The sequence below is a fragment of the Mirounga leonina genome, unplaced genomic scaffold (assembly GCF_011800145.1).
Source record: "Mirounga leonina isolate KUSES-001 unplaced genomic scaffold, KU_Mleo_1.0 Mir_127, whole genome shotgun sequence".
In the NCBI taxonomy this organism is placed as follows: Eukaryota; Metazoa; Chordata; class Mammalia; order Carnivora; family Phocidae; genus Mirounga; species Mirounga leonina.
The window spans coordinates 72,699,551-72,724,261 of record NW_023270316.1 but is presented as its reverse complement, the minus strand read 5'-3'; the positions used below and the strand labels follow the sequence as shown (position 1 = coordinate 72,724,261).

Below are 24,711 nucleotides of genomic sequence, written 5' to 3'. Positions count from 1 at the left end.
GTTCTCTGAATCTGTTAAAGTGCTCCTCCTGAATGCATATACTCAGGCAAGTTTATTTGAACCCTTTTACCAAGTTCTTACTGGCATTTTATTGATGACTGTGTTGTTCTGTTAGTATTCCTACCTTTAGGACGGTGGTTCTCAAATTTGAGAGTCCATCACAATCACCTGGAGTGCTTGTTAAAACCCAGCCTTCCTGGGTCCCATTTCCAGAGTTCCTAATTTTGTAGGTTTGGGTACTATTCATTCTAATTTGTTTCCAGGTGTTGCTGATAAGATTGCTTTTCCTGGAAAGCTGTTTTGAGACCCCACTGTTCTTAGTGCTCTATGCTTCTTTTTATCCCCTTTCTTTTCTTCCTCCTAATCTGCTGAGGACTGAGAACACAAACACATTTTTTTAAATACTTTTTTTTTCAAATAAGAAAAAGACTTTGAGTTAAGGATTGTTGCCTGTGAATAAGGTACATGGACTTTATCCTTCCAGACTAGTTTTCTTCTATTTCTTGGCTATGTGCTGGATAACTGAAGTGATCAGATAAGTATCCGTTGAATTAATTGTTACAGGGGTTACTGAAGCTCATTCAAGATCATAAACAATTAAAAAAAAATGGGCAATGGGGATTTCTTCCACCTCAGTAATGGTCATGGGACAAAAATAGTTTAAGTTAATTATTGTAATACATTTAATAAAATGTTTATTCTGGCACCTGATAAGGACCATGGCTCTTTAAAATTTTAAACCCCATGGATCATGAACCAGTAATCAAATACCTTTTGTTTACATGTTACATTTTAATATGTATGCTTTAAAGTTTTTGTGTAGAGGTCAACTAAATTGGTATGTTAGAGAAATAAGAGAGGTATTTATTGATTTTATCACAACATTTTCTTAAAGTCAAAGTTCAATTTTTGTTTTAAATTTGGTATTAGCTTTTATTCATTGGAAAGAAATCCAAAGTTAAAATAACATTAGTATTAACCTTATATTATTTTTGTGAATATTTGTAATTTTTTGTAATCAGACACACTTGTTTATAAACAGTGCAAACATAATTTGTCACTATGAATGAAGAGCACCATTTACTCATAAATATTCATTATCACTTGAGAAACAAAAGATGGTTCTTTTGATCTAGAAGAGTTGGTTTTGTTATGAAATACCTGTCCTCCTCCCATTTTGTTTTAATCCTTCGTTTAAATAATATAAATGTTGTGATTTAAAAGATTGCCACCATTGTAGAGGCTAGGAAAGATCCTACCATTTCAGATCATTAGTCCAAGTTTGGAGACAGGCAGGTCACTGTTAGTTTCTTCAAATATTATGGTGATCAAATTAAGTTACCTGCTATACAGGCCAGAGGATATAGTTCTTAAAATTGTAATTCAAACCTATACACTGGTTTTTAAAAATGTAGATTAGTTATTAACATTTTTAGGGGTTTAGACACTGTAGTTTACACATAGTTAATATTCTAATAATATTTGTCAAATTAACTAATGAAAACTCATGGAAATAAGGCTGTTGATAGAGGTAAGGGTGAAGTTAGGCCAAAGGGAAGACTGCTATTTGTAGACACGGGAAGCAAAACAGACGTGCAGGCTATGGTCTCCATCAAATAGTATGTCAGAGTATGTGGTTGATAAAACTCAGGTTAAATTCCTAATACGAACTCACAGTGTTTGCCTAACTTTGGTAAAGGAGATTAAATAAATTGTTTGAGGAAGCTGTAGGGTACTTAATAGATTTTTCAATGCTTTTAGTGTTTCTAATATCCAGGTAGTCCAGATACTTTTTTTTTTTTTTTTTAAGATTTTATTTATTTATTTGACAGAAAGAGAGACAGTGAGAGAGGGAACACAAGCAGGGGGAGTGGGAGAGGGAGAAGCAGACTTCCCGCTGAGCAGGGAGCCCAGTGCGGGGCTCCATCCCAGGACCCTGGGATCATGACCTGAGCCGAAGGCAGACGCTTAACGACTGAGCCACCCAGGCGCCCCGTCCAGATACTTTTTATCTCAAGTAAATAATCCACCAAAATGAAGTAATGATTATATAAATCAGTTGCTAAAATTTTCTAGATGTTGAGGAGAAAACCAGAGATGGAAACTGAGTTGTATTTATTTTGGCCAAATCCACATGGCTTCTATTAAAGGTTATTTACATTAAGAAACAAAGAAAGAAAACTCTTTGGAGGTGTTAAAACTTTTCATTTTTATTGTGTAATGTAGTGAAGAGAAAAATATTTGTACTTTTAATCAAATATAATTTTTGTAACTAAAATGTTAACTGTGATTCAGTACTTAAACATTTTTTGCTTTTTCTTTATATTTTCCTAAAAGTAAAAATATTGCTGGTTCTTTATATACTTCTTAAAAGAATGAAAAAGAATACTTGTGATATTTTCATGGTCCTATTCAAATAATTTTTAGTTCAATTTTTTTTTTTTTGGATGGAGTCTTTAAAAACAAGATTTAGGTTTCTTCTCACTAGTATATTAAAAGGCTTAATGTGGGTACTGAAGGATGGCAAAATAAGAGTAGAATCAGGTATACCACAAGTACTGGAGGTTCTTTGAATGCAAGGTTCAGTTTACTTTGAATACAGATTTTGGAGACTTCAAGAATAGAAAATTGTTCTGTCACATCTTTTAAAAAGCATTTCAGTGGTAGCTGATGATTTGATTCTGTTCCCCTCTATGTGGGATGCAGTTGCATGTAGGATGTGAAGCTCTACTACCTTCAATTAAAAAATTCTATGAAATACATACTTCACATATTTCATTGAGAATTTAATTTCCATAAACATAAAAACATCCACAAATTTAGATCATATATGTATTAAGAATCAGAGTAAGTTTTTAGGTAAGGTATTTATTTTTTATTAATTTAATTCAAGTTCTAGCATGAATAGCCTTTGGCCACAAAACTGTTCAAAATGCTCCCTTTCATCATGTTGGGTGAAAGCTGTAATCTGTTAGGAAAATAATTTATGTGTAAGATCTAAGGTGAAATCATGCCTTTATTAAATATGGTCTGTGAATGTACATACTCCCTATCATTTCTACGGAATGAGTTTTTAGGTTAGGCCCAGTCCAAAACTTTTACCTGAATTTTCAGGTTAGAGTACTGTATTCTTATTTTTTTTTTCTCCTATTTGAGAATGTTAACAGAGACCCAGAATGCATATTGTTAAACTAGAAAATGAGAATTTAAAACCAGTAATTTCAAATAAAGACAGATATATTGGTGTAATTGGAAGAATTGTAAACAGTAACTTTGGGTGGTTGCTTTTAGTGATTCTGAAATAAAAACAAAGGGAGAAGTTCTCTTAGTAATCTTATATACCTGAGTTATTAGTGATGAAATTTTAAAAGTTTGAATAAAAGACACCGTAAACAGGATAGTTTTCTTTGCTTGTCTGATTTACAGGTCTATGTGTTTTTTTGTGTTAAATGCTTTTATTCCATTTTATTCATTACTTCACACAGTATTATTTAAAAATTGGTTATGCATTTTAATCTTCTATAGAGAAGCAGGGATTTTTGTGATTTGTTCAATTGCATGCTTTCCTAATATTTTGGAAATTATGACTATCTTATTGGGGTTATGACTGCTTTCTTTTGGAGGAAAAATATATTGTGTGGCTTGTATGCATGTTTTTATGTTGGAAATTAATTTTGTGTATTGGACATTTTATCTATTCCTCGAGGAAGGTTGAGAGCTATCTCAGGGGTAGAAGTGAAGTAGATTCTCATCATTTCACTGGCAAACCAGATTTATAGTTTTTTTTATTTACCTAACTCCCTGATGAGAGAGCTCTCAAGTTTTCCATCTGTATTTGTATAAAAAGAATGTATTTGTAACTTAAAACTTTTATCTAATGAAAAGTAATTTATTTATAATTTTGTTGCATTAAAATTTGGTGAAATAAATAACACATCTCCAATTTTTTAAATTTTGAGAAATTGACATTTAGGAGTTTTGGTTCTCATACTTAACTTTTGGAGATATTTTTGTATGTACCTGTATTCACAGGACATAACTAGTAACCCCATGGGGTAATTGCTTGGAGAAACTTAAGCAGATGTTGAGACTTTGGTTTTATTATGAAGTTTTTACTATATTCAAACTGCCAGTAGGAAATATGACACCTCCTCCCCGTCCCCCAAAAGGGGAAAGGTCTATTTTAAACATAATTGTGTAAAGTAATCTTTTTGTTTTGCCATTTTAATAATTTTGACTTTTATGACCAATATATAGTAAGACGAAGTACTATTGCTTATGTTCATAAAAATATTTCTGACTGTAATGTAAAAATATCTCTGACTGTAGAAATATTTACCTCATGGCCTCAGCCATTAATGCTAGAAAAAGCTACTGATTAAAATTGTGTGAAAATTACCTTGGATCAGTGTTAATCTTTTAAAGATTAACTGAGGATATGTATCAACATTTCCCAGGGTGTTTTTAAAAAAAATACGTGAAGAGGACCCATCCTAAACCTGCCATTCCTCACCCAGATCCTCCCTTCCTTTCCCCTCCAGTTCTGCACATGTCGGTTTTTGACAGCTGATCTGGCAGTTCCAGTGTCCATTTCCGGTTAAGAACCAGTGCTTTAAGGGGTTAGGGACAGTGGAGAAGCACCAGTCTTCTTACAGTGGGGCAGAACAGGACTTTTTCCTCCCTCAGATACTTTGTTACATGTATTTATGATTAAAAGAAAATATTAATGTGTTGTCCTAAAATTTTTCATTTTTTGGAATTTTGATATGATTATGGAACTATTGTGGGTGTACATATGAATGTATACTTTTTATAACGTTATAAAAAATTGTAGGTAGCAAGAATCCTAAACTGTTTAATTCATTTCCCCAGCTTCATTTCCCTTTTAAGCTAAGTAAGCCATTTGAAAATCTCTTAATTACCTTAGAAGAATAGTCCTTACTTCCCTTGGTACTTCAGTTCATTTCAGAATTTATTAATTATTCTGTATTGCATTTGCGGAGTTAAGGCTTTTTCGTATCAGGGCTTTTATGACGTGGGTAAACCTATCATCACTGTCTGAAAGATGCTTGAGTAAGAAACTTAAGATTCATCTTTGCTCTCTTCCCTTCACTATCCACAGCCAGTTAATGAGTAATCCAGTCAATTCAATTTGCATATGGTATCTCTAACATACACTGCCCAGGTCCTAGACTAGGCCATGATAGACTAATTGGTCTACCTCTGCAGTTCATTTCCCATTTAAAAGCAAAAGTAATCTTAAATATAAATGAGGTCATAGCCTTCTAATCGTTAGTATAATAAAATCCAAGCTCCTTACTATGGCTTACATAATTCATGTATTGTATACTTGTCTAAATCTCACCCTTCCACTCTCTCCTCTCCATTGTGTATTCAGTTACAGCCATGCTGGCCTTCCTCAGATATGTCAAGCTCCTTTTTGGCTCATGCTCTCTGCATATGTTGCTCCACCTGTTCTTTCTGTGACTGGTTCTTTCCTTCTCTTAGGTGTCAGCTAAAATGTCACAAAGTCTTTGACTAATTTAAAGGGCATTTGCCACCATTATTTTCCTCATGTTGCCCTTTTTATTTCCTTATCAGGACTTATTACAATTTGAAGTTTTATTTTTGTTTAAATTAGGATGAGTGGTCCTATTTATGCCCATTGGAATATAAACTCCCTTGTGGCAGAAACTATGTTCAGATGCTGAGTATTTTTAGAATTAAAACAATTGAAGATAACTATTTAAAGACTGCTGCTTTCTTTTCTGATTAAATAAGCCTCATCCCTTTAATTCTACCTCATGGAGAACCTACTCTGTTATAAAGTACACATCCTATTTGAGAATATGTATTTGAACATGGTCAGCTGCCCTCCCCACCCCCATCTCTGTGCCTTTGCTTATGACTTTACTCTGCCTGAAGGCTTTTCAGTTTCTTGAGATCTTGCCTGTTTTTCATTGATTAGGTCAGATGCCTCATTTTCTTTCCCCAAAGCCATTTCTACCTCTCTGGTCATTCTTCTCTGTGCTTCTATAGTGCTTGAGTATCTCATAATATATTTTTAAAATTTCGTCTATGTTTTGGAGTACCTGGGTGGCTCAGCCGGTTAAGTGTCCAACTCTTAATTTCAGCTTGGGTCAGGATCTCAGGGTCATGAGATCGAGCCATGCGTTGGGCTCCACGCTCAGTGGGAAGTCTGCTTGAGATTCTTTCTCTCCCTCTCCTGCTGTCCCTCATCCTGCTCACTCACGCATGTACTCTCTCGCTCTCTCTAAAATAAATCTTAAAAAAAATTTGCCTATGTTTTATATACATTTTCTCCACTAAAGTTAAATGCTTCTTCTGGAGGCATTTTTAACATTTTATCCATTATTGTGATCTCACATGGAGACCTAAAGTAAATTTTTAAATTGGAAAATTTTGAGCACTTTAGTGGGCTTTATTTATGAGATCGGGACTGGATCTTATTTCTTGAATTCCTGGAACCTTGCTCAGTGCCTGATCTCATGCAGTGGTTCCAGTAAGCTTTCATGTGTAGTTACAGATTAATCTGTGGTGCTTCTAAAATAGAGCTTTCTCTGCCCCATCTAAGATCTACTGAATCAGAAACTACTCATTTGGAGCAGTGGCCTTTGTATTTTTAAAAATTTCACAGGAGATTCTGATATCTGCCCTTTGACTTCTAAAGAAAAAAAAGTTTAAAATGCCAGAAAATTTTAAGGAAGTTGAGATTTTACCTGATTTGAATGAGGATGTCCAGGCAAGAAAGGTTCATGGAAAAGGAAATACTGGAGATGGGTTTTAAAGGATGGATAGGATTTCTTTAAACATTTTAATCACAGTTGAGAATCTGTGAAGTTGTTTTTGTTTTTTCTGTTTGTTTCAACCAGGTGAATAGCATAATCTAGAAATGCTCTCACTCAATTAGTGAACTTTAAAAAGTAATTCAACCCGATAGTTGGAAGACTGAACAGATGTGAAGAAAATCTCAGGTGTGTTACTGAAGCATAGGCTTGAAGCTTTGCTCTTCTGTTGGAACAGGTGTTACCTTTAAATGCTGATTGTGAGGAGGTCCATGGAGTTTCCTTCGAGAGACTAGGTTAGGGTAGGGTGTGTTTTTGTTTTTGTTTTTGTTTTTAACCAGTTGGCACTTTGTTTTGTTTTCTTAAAACAAGCTGTGTGTTAAAAAAACAAAAAAACAAAAAAAACAAGCTGTGTGTTGGTACCAGCATGCAGTCATTCCACATGACAGTTTAAATGACTATCATTAGCTCCTATGGATAATTCTGTTTCTACACGTAGGCTCTTAGTCACTGCTTTTGTTATGTAGAGTTTTCTTTTTCACCTATCTTTTCAAAGAAATATCTCTGAAATCTACCATTTATGTGATGCGTGTGATGTGATATTTCATCTCTGAAATATCAGAAGAGTGGGATTCCATTTTAAGATGAAAATTGCTGGGCAAGGGTGCCTGACTGGCTCAGTCGGTAGAACATGTGGCTCTTGATCTCAGGGTCATGAGTTGGGGCCCCACGTTGGGTGTAGAGATTACTTAAAAATAAAATCTTTAAAAAAATAAAATTGGTAGGCAAGTGGAAAAGGTTAGATTGGGCAGGAACTTGGAAAAATTAATGAAAAATGGCACTGAGATAGATACCTTTTCCATAGAGTTAAAGTACCTAGTACCTCTCTCTTAAAATCTTTACCAGTTTCGTTTGCCATTAGCACTCCAGAGTTTGGCACATTGTGTTTTGAGAGTTGTCAGAATGTGAGGAGAGGAGAGAAGACTGGAAAGGTGGTTTGGAGTACAGATAACAGGAACTCCAACTCAGCAGGCATCAGAAACTAAAGACTTAATTACCGTTTCTGCCCCTAGGGGACCTGTGAACCAGTAATACCAAGCCTTAATTAGAGTTTAGAACAGTGGTTTTCAAATATTGTTTTAAAGCAGCAGAATGCTTGTGAAGTCCATATACAATCTCCAAATCTAAATTTATATAAAGTTGATAAAACTGGCATTTACAGGGTCAGGTTTTAAAAATTTATTCATGAAGTTATTCAGTGAGAATAACAAGTCTGTGTGGTACTTTGTTGAACACAATAGCTTGAAATTGGTGGGTAAAGGATAATAATTACTCTTTGTTCCTCAATCTCCTTTTCTATGTTTTGTATCATATAGTAACATGAGAATCATAATTCATATGAGTAAGTTGTGCTCTTATTCAACTTTGAGTACCTGTGCATTTAAATAAAGATTACTCCAGAGTCACTACCTTCCTAATACAAAACCCATATATATATATATATAGAAAGAGAGAGCGGTGACAGGAGAGAGAGGCTTTATTCTGGGATCTCCATGAAAATACTGTAATCCAATACAAACTAAGTATGTTGGTGATAATCTCTAGTATGCTAAAAATGAATGCATACTATTTGGACCTGCGTTTGTGATTTTATTATTGATTTAATAAATACTGAAAAAATAGATAAAAGAATTTCAAATCAAGAAATTTACACAACCCTGAAGCTTTTCTGGAAGCCTAAGTTTTACTTGATACAGTTGGAAAACCACTGGCCCAGAAGGCCTGTTTTTCAATAGGAGGGAATTTACCAGTACTTAAGGAAGCTGGGAGGGTTAGAGCTTTTCTGAACTGAGATTCTTCATCTGAACCACAGAATACAGACAATGATTTGAGTGACTATTTTGTGACGTGCAATAAGTGTCTTAGCTCATTAGGGCTTAACTCAGTCTCTGAGAAAAGGCTGGGAAAGTGAGGAATCAGTAAGACTTTAAAGCCAAACCGAAGCAGAAAACCCCACAAATTACCAAAGTGTCAGATCCTTATATGCAAGTGAGCACAATTTTCAAGGAAGTGTATCGGTATGAATAGTTTTGTCCTCCATAAATCTGAGCTCTCAGGCACTGAGATTCTTGGTTTGAGAATCAAGAATTTTCATATTACAACTTGGAAATGGCAAGGGAAAGATTGGGATTAGAATTTTTCCCACACTTGAATGAATAAATAATAGAATTAATAAATTTTTTTAAAAAATGAAAAGTTGTATTGGTCACCTTCATGATTCTTTCTGGAGACAGTCTTGAGTAACATATTTGTTTTATGAAAGTCTTTTAATCCAATTCACATGAAAGGACAAAATGACATTTCTGTGTTCTGAAATTAGCTTGAGCTCTCTGGTTGCCTTTCTTACTGAGTTTTTTGCCTCCCTTTTCCATAATAGCATGATTGTAGACAAAACCCCTAACTCCTGAAGTGGAAAGGCCCCTTGTTTTGTTGTGGTATATCTCGAAGCTCAAAGGCTGTGCATGTTGATTTTTTGGTTTTAGAAATAATAAGAAGGCAACCCACTATTGCCAAGTCCTGAAACAGAACATATTTTTGTCTTTTGGTTCAGAGTATTTTCTCTAACTAGTGAATGAAGACCTTGCATTTAAGGAATTATGTAACACTTCACTAGTTTTTTTATGTATGGCTTTAAGCAAAGCTACCCTAAGACATGTAGACTACTTCTGGGTGACGACATTTAATTTCCCCCCCACTTCACTCTGTTTCTTGCGCACGTGCACGCGCACACACACACACACACGAAAATCAGCCCTTCAAAAATCAAAACAAAACAACAGCTTTGTCCCTTGGAATACTTTTCATTTATATACCCTGTAAATTTCTTCTTGAGTGAGAAACCATATGGTTTGTGTGATAGCTTTTCATGTAAGCTTTTTTTTTTTTTTTTTTTTATCTATTTAAGGTTTCTTTGCTGTAACTGAGTGAAAGCTTTAACCAAGACCTGCCTATGGCATATAGCTGCCTTCAGTTTATTGGCTACTTCTCTAGTTGAAAGGAAGTTGAACTATTTTTTGGACCCAATAAGTTGTCCTTTCCACTTGGGTGTTGAAAGAGCTTATGAGCAGTAGCTGTTCTGATTTTTGTTGGTTGTTTTCTCTAGGGAACAAGCTACCCTCTGAGTCAGCACTGGACTTGAAGATAAATCCTACAATTCATGAAACTGACTGATTCGACTAAAGGATGGATAGTTTGGGCAGCGTTGGACAGCTCTATGAGGGGTCTGTTGGTTTAACTGTGAAGGGATTGTTGAGTTCAGCAACTTTTAATTCCCCTAATCATAAGGGGTTGCTGTTGTGAAAACAGGGTTTGTGAAGGAATCAGTTCTGGCAATTAACATCAGTATCCTTATTGACTCTGTTTTCATTTTATCACCACACTTCATGGAACAATTCTTTAAAGTTTTACTGCTACTTGTTGCCAGCAAGAATTAGTACACCCCCATGAGGTCAGCATAGGATTTTGCTGAATTCAAGTACCCTTTTTTCACACGGGGTTATAAACATTTCTTTCAAGTAAACCTTTTGGCATTTGGGTTGTTTCATCTTTGCAAAGGTAGTGTGCATTTGTGGTGTGAAACTTTTAGGACTAAATTGAACTTAATTTGATTAGTGTATATTTTACTAGATTTGTGAATAATTTACATTTTGGCTTATGGTTAATATTGTGATATGCTTTTGATAATTACCAATTTTTGCCTTAAAAAGTACAGTATTTTTTAGTATCAGTCTTCAAGGAAATGAGAATAATTACGGTGTTTAAATAAATGGATTTTAAAATCTGAAACTGTGAGGGATTTAAGCTACAGAAGGAAAATATTTCTTATCCTAATATTCTAGGCCATAATAAATTTTGCAGGAATACTGTGGATTGTCTTTTTGGAGGCTTTTAAAAATAGGGTATGGCATGTCATAGGGAATATTTTGGCCAAATGTACATCTGTGCAGTAACACACATAATCTTGTGGTTTAGGATTGCAAATATATTTATTTTAGTCATTTGAAAGTTAGCATGATTTAAAATATATAAAATCATGGGACTTTTACCTAGCCAATATTTTAGTTCACTGCTGAATATCTTTTATTGTTTAGGCTAGAAGTGCAAATGATCATCTATCATGTCAGAGTTTGGAAAATTGGGCTATGTAGACCATGAGCTTTTATATAGTTCAACTTCAGGTTCATTAACTGCATAATTACTTTGACCTTAAGCATGGTACTTTTAATTACAAACATTTTTAGCCAGTTTTGATAATTATTTGCAAAACTTAATTTGATGGGATGATGAAATTATTATGGGTAAAGAAGTAAAGCCTATTATCTTAGCTATTACTTCCTAATTCTGTTGCTTTTTAGGGGCTGGTTTGTTTTATTTTGTACAGTCTGTTTGAGGATTAGATCCACATTTAAAATACACACATGCCTGTATGATGGTTGTCTCAGTTATATGTTTATTTGAAAGTTTTCTTACCTCAGTTTGTAGCTTAACATTGATGGTAAAATGTTTCCAAATTAAAATTTAATAAAATAGACTTTTTTACTTGATGGCAGGATCTTGAAGGATTATTGCTGTTAGTCCCCTTGTTTGGCAGAAAAGTGATCAAACCCATAATCTAGATTTACCATATTTTCCTAGATTCTCAGATGCCATATATTATAAAATGCATCCTATCAATTTAATAATAACTTCTGGGGGGGGAGAAAAATTATTGTCACTGGATATATAAATTTAAAAAAAATCTTTAATAAAATAACCCAGACATCCATATTGCTAGGATTCTTCAGAAACTTTGATATCTCATACAGTTTTTAAATTCAAGTACCTTCTGAATCACTCTTGTTGTAGCAGTTATACATGGCTTCATAGTCCCATATTTCTTTTCATAGTACCTAAACCTTTAGGACTTGGTATCATTTTAAGACTTACTGTAGAATTCCAGAAACTTTAACAGATAAATGTTTTTAATTGGTTGTACCGTCCTCCCCTCCTTTAATATTTTATATTTGACAGGCAGAAACTTGACAGTTCTGCCTTTAACCATGTTTTTCTCTTTATACTGTAACTTTTCCTTCTAGGTACGTTACTTTTAAATAGTCATTAGGGATTTAAATTTAGGTTAAATTCAACAGCATGAGTACTACACTGAGCTGCATTAGCACTCAAGGGGCCTAGATTCTAGTTTCATTTCTATGATCACTGAATTTATATGACTGAACAAATCACTGAGCGACTCTGGGCCCCAGGTGTCTGATTTGTAAAAAGAGAGAAAAAGCTTAGTCTACTTCTGGCTTAAAAATTGGAAATTGTAAAATATTTTCTTCAAACTATTGATAAGTTCGTGAAGTAGATTCTTACATATCTTTAGTAGATAATTAAATACATTCTTAAGTTACCTTTAAGAAGATAATTATAATGGGGTGATTATCATGAAACAAAAATATTGACTAGGATTTTTCTAATTGTAGGATTTTTAAATTTCTATATTCTTTTATTATAAGGCAATATAGATGATGGTGACTTTAATATTTGTGCAAACAAGCTTATGCTCAAGGTTATTCAGAATGTAAACTTATAAGAAATTGATTTTATTTTTGGTAACATTAATTATTTAAATAGCTTTTCTGGGCAGTTGGGTGGCTCAGATGGTTAAGTGTCTGCCTTTGGCTCAGGTCATGATCCCAGGGTCCTGGGATCGAGTCCCGCATCGGGCTCCCTGCTCCTTGGGAGACTGCTTCTCCCTCTGCCTCTCTCTCTCTCTGTCTCTCTCTGTCTCTCATGAATAAATAAATAAAATCTTTAAAAAAAAATAGCTTTTCTATATTTCCTAACTGGATCAAATAACTATATCATGAGAAAAATTTTAGTTCACATTATAATGCATCACTTATAATGAGCTATTCTCCCCTAAAACCATTCTTAGCACCTTAATAGACTTTAGTTGATTGACAGTATTTTCTCTAACCTTCAAATTGCCTTTTGTTTTTGTTTTTTTTTTAAGATTTTTATTTATTTATTTGACAGAGAGAGAGAGAGCACAAGTAGGCAGAGAGGCAGGCAGAGGGTGAGGGAGAAGCAGGCTCCCTGTGACGCGGGGCTCGATCCCAGGACTCTGGGATCATGACCTGAGCCAAAGGCAGTCGCTTAACCAACTGAGCCGCCCAGATGCCCCTGCCTTTTGGTTTTTAAAAAGTTACTTCATCTATTAAAAAGTTGAATCATAGTGTTATCTTTTAAAAAGCAGCATATATGTGTATGTTCTGTTATTTATATATATATATTTATCTTAACTAGAATTTAGGGTGATTTCTTAGGATACTTTCTAGAACTAGAATTTCTGGGATAAAGGCTATGAATAGTTTTTAAGCTACTGAAGCTGAAAGCAGCTACTTTATTTATAATGCATATACCAAATCATAGCCTAGATGATCCTCTGTAGGATTCCTCAGAATCCAGCAGTTATTTACTAAGTATAAAGTTTTGTTTCATAATTTTCTAATGTTTAAATAAGTAAACTTTTTGAATGGGTTCTATAATTTTTCTATGCTAGAAGCTAAGAAAATATGACTTCACTATTGATACTACAAAGTCTTTTCTATTTAATGTTAGTAGCTACAATCTTATTTTAAGCCATAACATTTAGTGTGTATATTTAGATAGTTCAAATACTTAGAGATAGGAGCAATGAAGCACATAGGTTCAGCTCCTTTTATATGAACTACATTCATTTTTTCTTTGCTGTATTTCCTAGCCATGGAGTATACATCACTAATATATGTAATCTTTTCTAAAGGTGTATGGATAAAAAGTAGTGAAATTCACTGCCGTATCTTAAGGTTTACTTTTTTTCTCCTGTTCCTTTCCTGGGACATATGTTTAGATAGGAAAAACAGAACATTTGCTCTTGTATTTTTCTGTAACAATATTCACTTTACTGAAGAGCAGAATTATGAAACAGTGGTGACTTTACTGGACACAATTCAAGGTGTCTGTGCAGAAGTGAGTTAACATAGCAGGCTAAAGACTTGTGTCTTTAAAAAAGCCTGCTTGCAAGGTTGGCCCTTGGTTGATGTCCAGGAACTTGGAGTTAAGGAGTGTTCCCACTGTTCCCCAACTGATGAGGGTGGTTTACTGTGCCTAGACTCTTTACGTAAACAATTTAATTTATGCTGCACACCTGCTTTTTTTCTGGGAGTTTGGAATTCTGGTATGTGTTAGGCAGAGGGTGTCTATAATCAGTTCCTTATAAAAACCAAGGGCATGGAGTCTCTGATGGGCTTCTCTGGGCACATAGATTGTACACGTGTTACTGGAGGAATAGTGAGCTGTGTGAACCCTCATGAGAGGAAGAGAGCGTGAGGAAACATACACATGAATTCCTCTGGGCTCCACCTGTGTGCTTTTCCCTTGAGATATGGATGTATTTGCTTATTACATTGCTGTGATAAATCTTCACCATGAGTGTAACAAATGCTGAATCCTTTGAGTTCCAGTGAGTTTCTAAACATGGGGATGGTCCTGAGGATCCCCCGGCCAAGGATCTTTGATACTAAATTTATGGAGAAACTCTAAGGATTATATTTTAAAGCAGTTTTATTTATACAGTAATTATTATATGGAGAGTTTAGTGCATTTCTTATGTTATTCTGTAACTGTTAACATTTTATTTCAAGAAGTTCTATTCAGTAGAAATCTGTCCTGCATACAGTAGAGTTACCTAGAGTATCTTGGGGATTTACTTAACAGTTGCAAATTGCAAATAATTTGTTTGACAGGTTGCAAATTGCAGATAATCAAATTGCAAATAACTCTGTGATATCCAAACTTTTAGGTAAAATGATTATAATTAAATACTTAAACTAATTTTCTCTTTCGGCTAAGAACAGCTAGTGGTAGAAATGAACTAAGAATTAAAGTTTGTGTCCGAAGCACTGAAAGAGCAAGTCGGGTCTTCTGAACCTAACTTTGGAGTTGACGTTTTATACCCATCCTTTAAATCATCAGCAAAGTGGAAGAAAATGTTAGTATGTTTAAGACCCTTAGAATTTAGGAGTAAAAACTTAGTGTCTGTGTTTTGGGCTGTAACTGTGTATCATTTTATTTTAGGAAGGTGGTGGTATTGGGGAATTTGGTTAAAAAATGAATAAATTAAGAAATGTATTTTTAGTAGTAACTTTGTTTTTTGTACTACTGGGTATTATCACATGAATTCCTTAGTATGATTTTCTCTTGGATGAGGCCCCAAATATTGACTCTGTTGCTAAGAAGATGATGCTTCTATTTTTCTTCAATTTAAGTCCATCTGTTCAGTATGAGATATATTTTGATAATTTCTTATCTGAACTGTTCTCTTCAGTATAGTCATACATGACAATTTATTATTGGGGATTTAGTTTGGCTATTGGAATTTTGTTAAAGTTATTAGTGTAAGCTAGGTTTACCCAAGCTACATTGACCTGGAAAGAGTAATGCTAAAATAATCAGACTGTTCTATAAGAATGTCCTCACCCCAAATTCTTTCAAATTCCTCTCTTTCACAACGGTTTTTGACTTGTTTCACATTTGCTTTTAAATAGCAACGGTCAACATCTATGTCACTTGATAGCATACACATTGATTTTTTTTCTCCCAACTTCCTGTTATACTCAGGTAATTCTGGTGATGGTGTTCTCCATTTCCTGATCATGGCTGTTGCTCTATTTAGCATCTTGGTTGTTGGTGTCAAAAAGAGGAAACTTTCACCTCTATATCAGTTTATTTTTTACAGATTTCTTGTGTGCTGACAACTGTGCTATAACAAAGTATAGTTAGGAATACAGAGAGGATTAAGGTGTATAGTTCTTTCCTACAAAGAGACCATTTAAAACGTGTGGTACTTGCTGTGAAAGATAAAATCCAAAATGATGGGAATAATTTTAAAATACGGGTATCGAGATAATTTTTTATAGAGTGAGAAGATCTTTCAGAAGGATGAATTGGAATTTACTATGAGGATGGGGTTTAGAGAATTTGGTGTTGGCAGGGAGGGTTGTCGATTAATGTCCCAGGGGAGGAAGGAGCTTGGGAGACTTGTGGATACATGAGGCAACATGGTGTCTTCAGGGAAGTTGCATTGAATCTTTCGATGAAGAGAACCATCATCATCACATCTTCCTATCTATGAACATGGACTATCTCTCCTTTTCTATCTTTTTTCCAGGTCTTCCTACTGAGTTTTATAATATTCTGTGTTCAGGTCTTTACGTATATTTTGTTAGATCTTCTGAGATACTTTGTAGTCAGTATTTGTTGGTATTGTAATTGCTGTCTTTAAAAAATAAAATTTTTCTAATTATTTCTAGTGTGTGGAAAATGTGATTGACCTTTGTATGTTGGTTACTTTGGTATTTCTAATATTTTATAGATTCTTATATGTGTGCAAATAATGATAGCTTTATTGTTTCCTTTGCAACCATTCTTCTGTTGTTTTGTTGCATTGGCTAAGGCCTTGAATATGGTATTATTTAGAAGTAGTCATAATTGACATTTTTTGTCATGTTCTTGACTTTAAAAGGAATGTTGTTAATATTTTCATATTTAGGGAGATCTTTATTCTTGGCATCTCAGATGCATCTGTTATCTGAGAGGACATCTTTTTTTTTTTTTTTTAACTTCTCCGAAAGAAAAAAATAATCACTTTTTTTTTTCCTAGAAGGGATTTAAAAGTAACCTTAGCATTTATTTGTAAAGCCTTTATTCAGTGACTCCTGTGGGTCTAAAAGATGAGCAAGACAAAAATATCCACTTTTATGGAGTTCACAGCTTTTATTTTTCATTTTATGGCTTTGAATTGTTTACCATTATTATGTCAATTAAAAAGCCTTAGTTGATAGGTATTGTCAAATTGTTTTCCAAAAGACTGTAATAACTGATATTACAAGTGTGTGTGACAGTATTTATATGCTACCCACCTTTTTAATTGTCTAAATAAACTTTTTAATCTATGCCAGTCTGAGAGGAGGCCAGTGATAATGCTGGTTTTAATTTGTGTCTCTTTGTTAGTGAATAACAGCATCTTTTTACATATTTTAGGCATTAAATTTTCTTGTCTACAAACTGACTAGTAGTGTAATTTTTCCTTTTTCTTTTGGTTGCTTTCTGTTTTCTTAATGATTTTAAGAACTATATTAAGCAGATTAGCCTTTTTTAAAGAATGTTGGAAATATCTTTTTTTGCCGTGTAGGAAATTTATTTTTGAAGAGGTTAAATTGATTAACGTTTTCTTTTGACTTTTTCATTTTGTGTCTTCATAACATTATATTTTTAAAAATATTCTTTGAAGTACTTTTCTTGAACTCTTAAATATTCATTCTGAATGTTTATCTGAAATTTATGTGGGAAAAGTGAATGAAAGGGTCAGTTGCTTATATCTGTTTTATCTAAATAACTATCTTTGCTTATGTCTGTATTCATTCTGTCATTTAGTGACAGCAGTAAGTTGTCATATCTGACTGCTGTCCTCTCCTCCACTAAAGTTTGAAATGTCACCTTTATCTTATTTCTTCATATGTATTTAAGGTCTCATTTTGTACCCATTCTGTTGTATTGACCCACTCTTTATGTGACTCTTTATCAAACATTTTTATTACTGTAGCTCTGATCACTTTTTACTATCTTCTGGTCTTATACTTTATTCTTCTTTTACTTTTTATTCTTTTGCTGTACTTAATTTTCTTTAATAATTTTCCTGGCTATTCTTAATGTTTATTTTTCCACATAGATATAATTGGTTTGGCTTTATATTGAACTAGCATTAGTTAAGGGGTAGAATTGAAATCTTTATAACAAGTAAGTACGGGTATTTATTTCCTTTTGTTCAAGTTACCTTTTGTTTCTGTTAGTTAGTAGGGTTGTAACCTCTTCTTAATACAAGCCCTATATTTCTAATTAATTACATACCTAGATTTTTATGTGTTGTTTGTTGGTTGAGGTAAAACCCACAAATCATGAAAGTCATCCTTTCAGAGTATACAATTCAGTGGTGAATATGCTAACATATTCACAGTTGTGTAGCCATCATTACTATCTAACTCCACAACATTTCTTCATCCTAAAAGAAAACTTCATACCCGTTAGTAGTTACTCCCCATTTTCTCTGTCTCTAGTCCTGGGAAAGCACTAATTGACTTCATGTCTTTATAAAGGATTTGCCTGTTCTGGACATATCATATAAATAGAATCATACAGTTCATGACCTTTTGTATCTGGCTGCTTTCACTTAACAATGTTTTCAAGGTTCATCCATGTTATAGCATAATATCAGATTCCCCACCCCTTTTTATGGGTGAATAACATTTCATTGTATGGATGGATCAGATTTTATTTACACATTTATCAGTTGATAGACATTTGAGTTTCCATTTTTTGACTATTATGCATAATGCTGCTATGAACATCCAGGTACAAGTGTGCATTTGAACATGTTTTCAGTTCTCTTGGGTAACATGCTTAGGAGTGGAATTGCTGGGTCATATGATAACTATGCTTAACAATTTGAAGAACTGCCAAACTGTTTTCCAAAGTGACTGCATCATTTTACATTCCCACCAGCAATGTATGAGGATTTCAGGTTTTCCATTTGCTCGCTAATATTTGTCACTGTCCTTGGTTTTGATTGTATCCTAGTGGCATGAGGTGGTTTTGTGGTTGTGATTTGCATGTTTTTAATGACTGATGATGTTGAGCTTCTTTTATATGCTTAATTGCCATTTGTGTATCTTCTTTGGAAAATCCTTTGGCTTTATGTTGAACTAGCCAAACATCCTTTGCCTGTTTTTAAATTTATTTTTATTGTTGAGTCATAAGAGTTCTTTATATATTCTGCATACTAGCCAATTATTGAATTTTCCCTTTCATTTCAGTGATTATATTTTTCACTCTCAAAGAGTCTAATTCTGTTTAAGAAGAACAAATATTCTGTTCTTTCATGATGTTTGTCATTTCTCTCATGTCTTTAATCATTTTAGTTTTATGTCTTACAGCGTTCTCTTTTCTGAGATTCCTTTTTCTCAGGGTATTAATTCTCAAGTATATTGTGCGTGCAGACTCCTACTTTGGGAGTTCTTTTAAAAAGCGGGGTTGTTTTTCTGGGGAGAGATCTTGTCTGTTCTGGGTTGTGGAAGCATTCATCAGAACAGTTGGTGTTTGCTTCATGCAAGTGACCCGTGCAGTTCAAGCTTTATGTTACTTTCTCACTGGGATGCCTGTGACATGTCTCCTGGGAATTTTATCTCCTCTACCTCCACCTGCTATAGGCACAGGGTTCTTCCCTCTCGACACAACCCCAGCCTTCTCCTTTCCTCCATCTCTCTTCCACAAGCAAGCTTACTTTTTGCCTCTCATGGGCCAGTAGGTAGAAAGAAGTTTTCTCATCCTATATTCACTGATGTTGCAGCTTTTCCAGACTTCTGGGCTTCACACTGATATTAGAGCTCCATTCCACATGTGTTATGGGCTGAAGGCCATGTTTTCATATTCTCACGTGGGCATTAAAGCCTCAGTTAGCCTAGGTTTTTTCTCAGACCTTCCACAGTATAACCTCTTAATTCCATATTTTTCTTTAATTTCTTACCTTGGAGTTTTTTGTTGTTCTTTTTTACCTCAGCTATACTTTAATTTGGGTCATATTATATCTCATAGTTTCATGTATTCACAGCATTGATAGGGGTTGAGGGGAGGGTATCATGTTAGCTCAGTCTCTCATTTCCCAGAAATAGTATTGTCCTAACTGGTTGTTTGTACTGAGGAGTGCTGTTCATTTACTACTATATATTAATATTGTAACCATTTGCTTTAATGAATTCTGTCATTATTTTTTTTTTTCCTAAGATTTTATTTATTTATTTGACAGAGAGAGACACAGTGAGAGAGGGAACACAAGCAGGGGGAGTGGGAGAGGGAGAAGCAGGCTTCCTGACGAGCAGGGAGCCCGATGCGGGGCTCGATCCCAGGATCCTGGGATCAGGACCTGAGCCGGAGGCAGACGCTTAATGACTGAGCCACCCAGGCGTCCCAAAATCTGTCATTATTTACAAGAGTCTTTTTTGTTGGTTTTCTTGGGTTTTTCAGGTATAGAATCATGTCATCCAAAAACACTGGTACTTTGTATATTAGCCTTGATGTTTTTTAATATCATTTCTTACATTTTGTTAATTGCTCTGGTTAACTCCTCCAGGGAGCATCTCTTTACCGTTTCCTCACTTTTATTTGAATTAGGATACATTTAAGAGAAGATTTTTTAAAATGTTCTAAAGCAGTTAATTTAACATATATGACTTAAGTCTCACAGTTTGCATATTCACCTATTAAATTATAATGTAGTTATGGTATATGATGTCACCAAAATGTCATTCTAAGAGTATACTACAAAAACTAACACAAGCAATAAATACAAAAATGAAATACTTCTAAGTCATCTTTTTTTAAATACAAATTTTCATTCTTCCAGATTGTCTCTTACAGTATCCTCAGTGGTTACTATATTTGCTTAAGTGTTCTGGTGGTTGAGTACCAGTAAGAGCAGGGTGTTGGTGTTGTAATAACCACAAGTAGCCCTTATCCCCAGTATAAGGAAAGCTAGAACTTATAAAGGAGTATTTACATGTGAGAGAGATGAAACCAAATCTGTTCATTTTAATTCATCTTTATTTTTGACTACTCGTTTCTGTAGTATGGTTCTACTCCTTTGTGCTGTTTATAATTTAGTGTTGTATCTAGGTGGTTGACATTAAGTATGTTGTGGCTATTGTCTTCATAGTAGTTAGGTACAGAATACCTCTCTTCGAGCAGATGTGTGCATATTTTACTCAGTTCTTTAACATGTTTGTAAACTATTCTGGTGACACAAAGCTGTGCCTTATGTGACTAGGTTTGATGTTTCAGTAATTCAGGGGTTAATTTCATTTTTAGCTCCCTATGCATTTAAATACCCTGTTGCCCCTATGGGTAGTGATGCTTAATAGTGTACATGTTTTATTTTGAATGTGTTTAAATAACTGTAGTCTGCCTCAGCTCAGATATATCAACTCAGATTTCGGTGCTGCAACTTTCTATTAGAGTAGCTACAAAATTAAAAATTCTTAAGAGAAAGCTTGTTATTTTACAACTTAAAAATTCTATACTGTGAATTTCCTTCTTAACTGACCACAGATTGTTTTTGGTAATCTTTTGCCATGTATTCAACCTTAAAGAGAGATTCTTTTGTCTCACTTGCACACCTACTTTGATGTCAGAATCTTTCCCTGCACCCCATGCTGCACCTCCTCCACCCCACGTGGCTTATGTAGTCACTAATGCTACTACTATGGACAATGGATCCCCTTTCTACTCTCTAGTACAAGACTTAGGAACTGGGTGACTGGATAGCATATTGGCTAAGAGCATAAGCTTTGGAATCAACAGACCTGAGTTGAGTCTTGATTCTTTTGTTTAATAACCTATATTCGTCCTTAAAATAAATTTAAAAACTTTTTTAATGTTTTCTTTGCAGTGAGGTGAATACTATATACCTACCTCACAGGGTTGTTGTGAGGATTACATATACTGATGTATATGAAGTACTTTTATTAGTGCCCGCCACAATGAAAGTGCTCAAGAATTGGTAGCTATATTTGTTGCTGTTGCTTAATTTAAAGGTAGTAAACAAATTTATTCATCTTTGGTGACTTGGCCAGTTTTGTCTTGGAAAGACTTGGACACTAGCTTTAGGAAAACCATCTTAAATGCATTTCATATTAGGTAAGTGGGGAGTATTTATAGTATAGTTCAGTAATTCAATTTTTGCTCTGTGGATTAACAATTAAATGCAATTAAATGTGTAATACAGAGTTAGAAAAACAGAACTCTGGAACAGTTTTTGTTTTTTTTTTTTTTAATATGCTTATATCTTAATATAGTAGCTTGGCTTCCTTATAAATAATGATTTTTTGAAAGGGGGTTTAGATTTTTAAAGTCTCTCTTAGACACATTTAAGACATACTTGAGAATGCCTGGCCTGTTTTAATGTCAATGCAGTAGACATTGTGTTATCCAGTTAGGAGTGCTCCATTTGGAGTTTGGAGACTTGGGTTTGAGCCAGGAGGCTTTGCTGTTGAATTTGCACAAATGTCACTGGTCAAATCAAAAAACCTCTTCATGTCTGAATTCTGATCTCTCCTGTGGTGCTTGTAACTTGACCTGCCTCACCTCCTAACTCATTTAGTTGCTCAGAAAATCAGACAAAATAATTATGTTAAGGCTCTTTAAAAAATGCAGAGGGCTATCCGGAGTAAAAATAAGTGTTATCTCAGTTCTCACTTTAGTTTTGTCTACCTACATCTTTCCAAAAAACAGTTTGGTGTTTGTTTTTTGAATGCCTCAAAATTGAAATTCATGTCCCTATTAATTATATTTCTCTGATCAGAGGCATTTTGGTATAAACATCTTCCTTGCATTGTAAGATGGCATATTACTCTAAGGTGTGGGTTTTAGTCTTTTCCCAAATGGCCAGAAAACAGTTTGTGGATAAGCCGAGCTTTTCCAAGAAGTGGAACTGTAGCTCTAGAAACCCTTTTCGATTTCTGCTCAGAACTGATCACCTCCATTAAGCCTTTGATTAATTCTACCTGGTTTTAATTAATTTGCATTCCATCTGCATTTATGCATGTAGTTTGCAGTATCTTAATTTATATTTTGAGTGTTTTTGTAAGTCATTTTTTGTCTTTTACATGTGACCTGGTCTTGTTTTCTCAGCTAGCTTGGAATCTCCTGAAGGGTTAAGACAATTATCCTTTCCCTTTCTTCACCTTAGAATCATAATAGAGGATGCCTTAGAAAAAATGGTTTCTTACTAGTTGTGTTTGGATAGAACTTCTGTTAGAACCTAGTGGCATCAACTAGCCTAATTTTACAAAGTTAGGCATCTGCAGAAATTTTCATTTGTATTAGTATATGCCTATTTAGAGTTAAAGACAAAGGCATCAGAACAGTATATCGCTTGATTAAAAAACAATGTGTAAGCTCTCATGTATTTCAGCTAAGACTAGACTTAATTGTTTTGCTTTTTCAAACCATTCTGTTAATTGTATTTGGCCAAAAGAAACCTAGTAAATCTCATTAAATAGTTTGATTTTTAATACTGTACTACTTTAGGGTAATGTGGTATTTGTATTGTTGATAGCCATAGTTTTAAATGATTCTTCACAAAAAGGGAATTGGGCCCTGTATGAAAGAAAGGCTTCTATAAAGACTTATAGAAAGGCTTTTAAAGAGTCCCAGTTAGTTATTTCTCGTTTTTCCATTAAATTATTTTGTTAAATTACTAATGATTCTTACTATTGAAGTTTCTCATGTAAACCTTGATATGGAGGAGACTATTCTTGCAATAATTTTCCTAGTTTATTTGGAAATGTCTGTCTTTGAAAAAAGAAACGTTGTTACATTTGCTTTCATCAGAGCTTTCTCTAAAACAAACCAAGATAAAATTATGGCTTTTATTTTTGCACTTGAATTTGCTAAAGATGATGTTTCTTCCAAATGAATGTTTGCATTTTATTTTCCAGATGTGTTTCTTTAAAACCAATTTTTGCTCCCTAAGAAACATTTTTACATCTTCTTCAGGAATGTCCTTGTCTGCTGGATCTTCCCCTCTTCATTCTCCCAAGATCACTCCGCATACTTCTCCTGCCCCCAGAAGAAGAAGTCACACTCCAAATCCAGCAAATTACATGGTGCCTTCTAGTGCCTCTACACCTGTTAATAATCCTGTTTCTCAGACTCCATCTTCTGGTCAGGTGATCCAAAAGGAAACTGTCGGTGGGACGACTTATTTCTATACAGACACAACCCCAGCACCTTTGACTGGAATGGTATGTCTGCATTAAAGGAGAAGTGATAGTACTCTTACAGCAGTTCCTTCTTATTAATGAGATTAATAAGGAGGTTTACCCCCTCTTGCATCTTTTTATTGTGATGTGAAAAAGTGAGTATTTGATTTTCTAACTTAGATGATAATTCTAATCTCATCTCTTCAAAGTAAACTGTTTCTGCAGTAATAGTAACTCCAGTTTTGGACAAATCTGGTTTTAATCACAGATTAGATTCAAGCTCTCGTTTAGTACTTCATGGCATGTTTTGCTCATGGGGTTACCTAGTACTTGTGCTAGCTAGAGTTGACGTTTGCTACATTTGTTTATAGGTACAGGTAGTTTTACCTTTAGTAAAGAAGTCAGAGAAAGTAGATGGTTTCTTATTATAGTTACTGAAAGCAAACTGATGATTAACTCTTGCTTCAGGTGAGGCAGTGATTTAATCTCTAGATCTCTGGATAGTGGAGGACGCATAGTAATAAGAGGTCTCCAATATGGGTTATTGGTAAGGAGGGAGGAAGCCCTGGGGGAGCCCTGATCATGGATGAGGAAAGAGCTAACAAAGGAGGGAGAAGGGAAAGGGCAGAGAGGGAAATGTCGTCACGTTCCACAAATTGTACCTTTTAGCTTCATTGTGTGTCCATGTTCAAAAATTGTTTTTTAACTGGTACAGTAAAATAAGTAATAGTTGAAGAGCTTGTGAGTTAGAAAGCCAATTCCATTAAAACACAAGAGCTGATCTAAATTGTAGACATTTGACATAATTACAGATTATAGATTTAGATGAAAAGTATACTTGGATTTTAGTAAGCAGATTTTGATCTCACAAGTTAAGTTAATGGTTTATTTTGATTAATATTTTACTAAAAGGCAATTTGAATGGGAAGATGACAGAGTTCTTTAATGTTTTTTAAGAATCTCAGTCCTGCCATTGTTTTGTGACTTTTGAATCTTAGTACCTCTGA

General features: G+C 34.4%; 1 protein-coding gene across 8 annotated transcripts in view; it reads left to right on the top strand.

The window, feature by feature from the left end:
- PAN3 (poly(A) specific ribonuclease subunit PAN3) overlaps positions 1-24,711 on the top strand; it is a 130,312-nt gene that overhangs the window by 68,219 nt on the left and 37,382 nt on the right. For all 8 annotated transcript variants that reach the window (XM_035003629.1, XM_035003627.1, XM_035003631.1 and 5 more), the window contains one exon: positions 23,499-23,746. In XM_035003629.1, the coding sequence (XP_034859520.1) occupies positions 23,499-23,746 (248 nt within the window). The remainder of the gene's footprint in view (positions 1-23,498; positions 23,747-24,711) is intronic.